At 51.6% G+C, this 6372-nt stretch overlaps 1 protein-coding gene across 1 annotated transcript; it reads left to right on the top strand.

Annotated features, from left to right (window-relative positions):
* Positions 1 to 1707, top strand: IER2 (immediate early response 2). The gene has a single exon (XM_090289742.1). The coding sequence runs from the start codon at positions 120 to 122 to the stop codon at positions 798 to 800; it is 681 nt and encodes a 226-aa protein (XP_090145868.1). The 5' UTR covers positions 1 to 119; the 3' UTR covers positions 801 to 1707.
* Positions 1708 to 6372: the final 4665 nt, after the last annotated feature.

The following is a 6372-nucleotide window of genomic DNA, read 5'->3' as shown; positions in this document are numbered from 1 at the left end:
CGGGCGCTCGGGCAGAGCGTCCTAGGTGCGTGACGGCGTTGTTTGGCTTGCGGAGAAGCGTGAGCGATTACGTTGTGCAGAGTGCACTTAAGCCGGAGAGTCACCGCCGTCGAGCCACTATGGAAGTACAGAAGGAGGCGCAACGCATCATGACCCTGTCGGTGTGGAAGATGTACCATTCACGCGTGCAGCGCGGAGGGTTGCGGCTGCACCGGAGTTTGCAGCTGTCCCTGATCATGCGTAGTGCTCGGGAGGTCTATCTCTCGGCCAAGGTGGAAGCCCACGAGGAGTCCGAGGTGCCTTCGCTGCCCGCCTGTTCCCTTGACCCTCGCCTACACCCACCGCGGGAAGCTCAAGCCAGAGCGGAGGTAGCGGCCCTCGACGGTAAGCAGCCCTGCCCGGAGCCCATGGACACGCAAGAGGCACCGAAAGCCGAAGAGACCCCTAACCGCTGTGCTCCGCGCCCCGCGAAAGTCAGCCGCAAGCGGCGAAGCAGCAGCCTAAGCCACAGCGGGGACGCCGGACTGGTCCCCAGCAAGAAAGCCCGACTGGAAGAGGAAGACGCGGAGGAAGGGGAGTCTTCGGAGGTCCCCAATCGCCTGCAGCCACCTCCCGCACAAGCGGAGGGCGCCTTCCCCAATCTAGCGCGTGTCCTACAGAGGCGTTTTTCCGGCCTCCTGAACTGTAGCCCCGCCGCCCCCCCGACGGTACCACCGCCGTCGGCATGCGAGGCCAAGCCGGTCTGCCGCCCGGCGGACAGCATGCTAAATGTGCTCGTCCGGGCCGTAGTGGCTTTCTGAGGGACCCCGAGCGGCGCTGCGGGAGCCCAGAGCACGAGCCAAACCGTCGGCCGAAGTGCACAGACCCGAGGTCAGGCCAGGCCCGCGGAAACGGTGGAAAGGAGCCACAGCCGGGTCTACTGAGAGGCCCGGAGAGGGACTATGCCTCCGGGGAGCCGTCGCCACCCCTGTGCAGCTGTGACGCCAAGGAGCCTGAGCCGAGGGCACGGGCGCCTTCCTCCGAGACCTGCCGCGCCCACAGGTGCTATCTTAACCAACGGGGACGTGGCCTTTCTGTCTCCTTCTGGGACTGGGAGAGGGAGGCTTGGTTCCTTAAATTCCTCAGGGTTGGACTTTATTTCGTACTGAGGGCTGTGCAGCCCTTACAAGGTTTATCAATAGTTGGTGTTCTCACTCCCAATTCGAAGCATTCCAGGCACTCTTCTTCCTCTCCAGTGACATACTTGTGTAAGCGGTCACCGTTGCGTCATGGGGCAGTCGTGGGGAGCTTCCTGTTGCCTTGCGTGGGTGAGGGGCCTGGGAGGAGGTCTGCCTGAGTCACTGCGCCCCGGCGTGCTTTACCCTGTGCCCCTGTGCCTTCGGCTGAGGGGAAAGCTAATCTAATTTCAGGGTAAATTTTTTTCTCATTTGGTGCGTTCGAGGTGGGGATATGTTCAGTCTCTGGCGTGGCCCTCCCTCAGACACACACGCAACCAACCCAGAAGATCTTGGTCTGAGTCACAAAAATAGGGAAAGGACGTGTTCAGAGCGCTGTAAGGATGAGTTAGGACCAGTTTGGGGAGGGGGAGATTTTAGCCAGGGCGTTCTAAGGGTCTTATTTACTCTGGTGGGTTCTGTTTAATTCTGTTTATCTGGCCTTTTGCCTAGAGATGCCAGATACTAAAATAAAGACCGTTTGAATACAAAAGTCTAGCGTCTTCTCTGGTGGGGGAGGGGCATGGTTAAGAGGTCTGGAGCTGGGGGCGACTTGCTGGGGTCCCAGAAACCGGTCTGACTGGCTCCCATGTAGGTGAGAGGGGGCTGGAACCCTTTCCAAAGCCGGAACACTTCTTGCCGGATGCCCTGGAGCTCTGACTTTAGGGCTGCACATTTGAAGTTTCCTTAGAAATTACCCCACAAGTCTGGGGATAAGGAGGCTTTCAGAGCTCAGATGTTTGGAGTATGCTACTGGGGACAGTACCCCATGTGTAGCTGGGGAACCGCTCGCTCCTCCTTTGGAAACTGGAACCATGACAGATTCCTGCACTCCCCACCCCACTTGGCCAACTGAATCAGCTCTGGCAGGGGTCCCACGGGCCATTGGGGCGGGGTGGGGGGGGGCACCTTGGGAAACTGAGCAGGTGAGCTTTGAAGCACTCTTCATGACATGTTCTAATCTATTAACTGTGAAACTGGTCCAGTCAAGGAAGTAAGCTCCCAACCTTCAGTTTCCTCATCTGTGGAGTCTGCCTTTAAACAGCTTCCCCACGAAGAGTCTCTAGGTCTAGAAATGCTCAGGGAACCCTTGCTATTTGCTTTGGCTGCACCCCAGCTCCACCTTAGCCAGCCCAGGGGAGAAAGTCCTCATAATTCAACCAGTTCTGGCCCAAAGGTGATCTGTGGGGAGGACAAAGGAGCCACAGGTGTGGGCAGTGAGGGCGGAGGGAGGCACAGAAAAGCACTTGCCCATCTCCAGATTACTAGCTCCCCGCTGCGGGTTTCCTGGGACCCCAGGCCATTTGGATTTGACCCTGGGCGGGAGGGTGGAAGGAGGATGATGCAGTGGAGGAGCAGCCCCACCCCAGGATACCCCCAGGCTCCTTTCCACCTCTTCCACCACTCCATGGCCCCTCCCTGCCTGCCTCGGCTCTCCACCTCTCGCCCCGGGGAATCCAGCCCAGCCAGCTTTCATGGCTGCCAGATTCCTTCCCGGGAAAAGTGGGAGACTTAACCCTACCCACTCGAAGGCCTGACCCAGAACTTCCCAATGGGACGCAGAAGGACTGGAGCTCCATCCCCTAATGATAGCTCAATGTGTCCCTGTAGGAGCAACTCCCCTGAGAACTTGGCCCCGCCCCAGGAAGCCCTCCGCTGCTGGGGAAGAGGCCTCACTGTGCATCCTGTCACAGGAACCACCGGGCCCTTCCTTCCGCGGGAAGCGACGTGGCCGTCTCCCACCCGGCCGCTTGGGCGTTTCCTGTCCTGGCCACAGGGGAGTGGGGCTGGAGATGTCATAGGTGGGAAACAGACCAGCACCTCACACACACACATTCCCTGAAGATATACTCCCTCCCGGAAACTGCTTTACCTGTCAGAATAGGCAACATCAAAAACTTGTAATGATAACCGATATTGATGGGGCCTGGAGTTTTCAGTCCATTCTATGGGGGAAGCCCTTTGGGGAGTAGCTGACTGGACAATGTCTGTGTGAAAACTACAAAGTGTCACATATGCTGTGGCCAGCCAATTCACCCAGGAAACAGCAGGAGATTCCAGAAGGGTGTTCAGCACAGTGTTGTCCGAAATTGGCAGATTTGAAACAACCTATATGCCCATCCAACTGGACTGGTCTGGTAGAATGTAAACTATCCATGGCTTCCCATCCCAAAAGTAAAAGGCCTGAGCCTGACAGATCTATATACTCAGGTAACAGAGATCCAGAACCATGATGCTGGGGATAAAGTCCAGCTGCAGAAGTTGTGGGTAAAGAGCATAGATTTCTGAGCCAGACAGCCAGTTCTATGTGCTTCCTGTGCAACTTTGAGTTAGTTACTTCACCTCTCTGGGCTTCAGTTTTCCTGGCTGTAAATTTTGGAAAGTAATAGTTCCTACCTCTTAGGTTCATTGGAAAAATGAAGCAAGATAGTACATGTAAAGTGCCTGGCACACAGTATTATTATTCTTAAAAAGATTTTATTTATTTTTAAAGAGAAGGGAAGTGAGGGAAAAAGACAGGGAGAGAAACATCAGTGTGTGGTTGCCTCTTGCACTCCCCCAGCAAGGAACCTGGCCTGCAGCCCAGGCATGTGCCCTGACCGGGAATCAAACTGGTGACCCTTTGTTTTGCAGGCCAGTGCTCAATCCACTGAGCCACACCAGCCAGGGCACACACAGTATTATTATTATTTTATTGTTAGAGGCCAGGATGACAACAGTGCTGGCCATTTAAAAACACATACAGCCCTGGCTGGTGTGGCTGAGTGGATTGAGCATCAGCCTACAAACCAAAGGGTTGTCGGTTCGATTCCCAATCAGGGCACATGCCTGGGTTGTGGTCAGGTCCCCAATTGGGGGTGTATGAGAGACAACTAACTGATGGATGTATCTCTCACACATTGATGTTTCTCCACCTCTCTCCCTCATTCCCCTTCTCTCTAAAAATAAAGTTTTAAACACACACACACACACAGCACTAGAAGTATATATACACTGGTACAGGTACTCATCACCTTCAGAACTAGTCAAACCTGGTACTCATTGCACTTTGATGAGAAAAAATGTTTCAGCACTGGACACTTGATTGCCACTTGTCAAACTTGCTAGAACTTGTATGAGTCACGACGCCACCCTGCAAGAAAAAAAAGCTTCATCAATCGATGCTCGCCACTCGTCGGAATGAATATAACGATGAGTACCAAGGTACCACTGTATATGGAAAAGTGTGTGCAGATGCTGTGTTAAGCCCAGAGAGTTTGAAACATACTCCCCACCTTCTCCAGTAGCTCAGTGTGAACACGGGTCTGCCTAACCTCCTAGCTCCAGGGTTTGACCATATTCTAGTGATTTGGCAGGGTTGTTGTTGTTTTTTCTCATCCAGTGCCCACACTCATGGTTTCCTTCTACCTTACCAGTGATCTCTGCATCAGGCCCTTGACCTCTCTGTCTGCATTCCTGCAGTTGCCCCTGGCAGCCTCAGTCAGTCTTAGGGCTCTCAATGCCACAACTGTGCTGACTCCCAGCCCAGTCTCTTCCTGGGAGTCTAAGGTATTCCAAACAGAAGAGGAGCCAAAGAGAACTCTTGCTGTTTCTTGCCAGCCTTCCAACTGATGAATCCTCCTCAAATCCCTTTTTGTCCTTCCCTCACACTCCATCCAGTCAAAGGGGCTGTCAACTTGACCTGTCATCCCACTCCAAGCCTTTTCCCCATCCTCATGGCTCCATCACCTCTCACCTAGATTACGGCAGGGGCTTCCTTCCTCCCCTTTCACCCCCACAATCTATTCTACACAGCGGTTGCACTGATCTTATAAAACACAAAGTGGATCATTACACTCTCCCAACTCTCCTCTGCTTCTTCCACACTGGCCTCCCTTCTGCTTACAGAACAGCCCAAGTGTGTTCTAGCCCCAGGGTCTTTTCACTTGCTCTTCCTTCTGCCTGAAAGGCCCTTCTCTCAGATACTAAAAGGATCACCCTCACTTTCTTCAGGTTTATGCTGAAATGTCACCTTCTTGGGGAGGCCTTCTTTGGCTACCTGATGTGAAATAGCACCTCACTCTGCCACTCTGCTCAGCCTTCCTTAGAGCAATGCTCACCATTTGAAAAGATATATTTATGTTTTATTTAGCATCTGCTCCTCCATTCAAATGTCAATTTCATGAATGAATGTCCAGCCCAGGCCAAAATGAGTAAATGAGGTTGTCTGGGTTAAGTAGGTGCTAAGTGCTGAATATTTATTCTCTCATAAATCTATGGCTTCCCATGGCTCTTAGAATAGAATTTCCCAAACTTCAGACAGTTGAGGGTCAGGATTTTTATCAGATCTGTGTAACAACTATTATTATTTATGTAATTTAAAGAACTTAATGGCGAGTTAATTATCCACCATATTTAGTAGGTAACTTCATAAAAGTTACAATGAAAAGGAAACACTGTCATAAGATCCTGCTGAAATAGTAGCCAGTGTGAGGTCCAGACAGCTTTCTTAGTTACAAAGATTAGCAAGGTTAAAGACACATTGTTGCCAAAGGAGGAAGACTATCCTTAAGTCGGAGAATTAGCTGGGACTGAAAGCTAAAAAGAAAGAGAGGCTGAGAGATGTAGTCCATATTAGTTAAATAACATTGAATCCCTTTGCTCACTGTCCTAGAGTTAGGAAAATTCTGCTTCTGAAAAAGGGACAACTATCCTACCTCTGTCCTGCTGAATCTGGACCCAATCCATCGCTGGCCTAATCTTGCATCACCCGCCAGCCATACTGACCTGCTTTTTGTTCCTCATACTTCCATGTCTTTCCAGCCATAGGGCCATACATTACTCTCTCCTACAGAGCTTTTGCCATCCCTATTCACCTTGTCATCTCCGCTTGAAGGCAAGTCATCAGGAACGTGTTTCTGTCTGCCCCCCATTTTGATCCAAGATCCCTCTATTTATTAACACTCAGATCGAGCTACTTTTTATTTGTAGTGGTAGTAGTAATATTATTTATCACAACTACAATTTTACATTTGTTTCTGGGTTTGTCTCCTGTTCTAGCTTATGGACTCCAGGAGGGCAGAGGCAAGTCTAGCAGATGCTTAGTTTTTGTGAATGAATGATGGCTTTGCAACTTTCCTTTGAGGTCCTTCTAACGTCCATTTTTTTACGGATCTGG

This window comes from Furipterus horrens, unplaced genomic scaffold (genome assembly GCF_987537825.1).
Source record: "Furipterus horrens unplaced genomic scaffold, mFurHor1.1.pri manual_scaffold_10, whole genome shotgun sequence".
Classification (NCBI taxonomy): domain Eukaryota; kingdom Metazoa; phylum Chordata; class Mammalia; order Chiroptera; family Furipteridae; genus Furipterus; species Furipterus horrens.
Note: the sequence above shows the minus strand (reverse complement) of the source record. Positions and strands in the feature narration are given on the sequence as shown.

Coding starts and splice junctions, on each gene's coding strand:
- IER2 (XM_090289742.1), top strand. CDS start 120: ATGGAAGTACAGAAGGAGGCGCAACGCATCATGACCCTGTCGGTGTGG.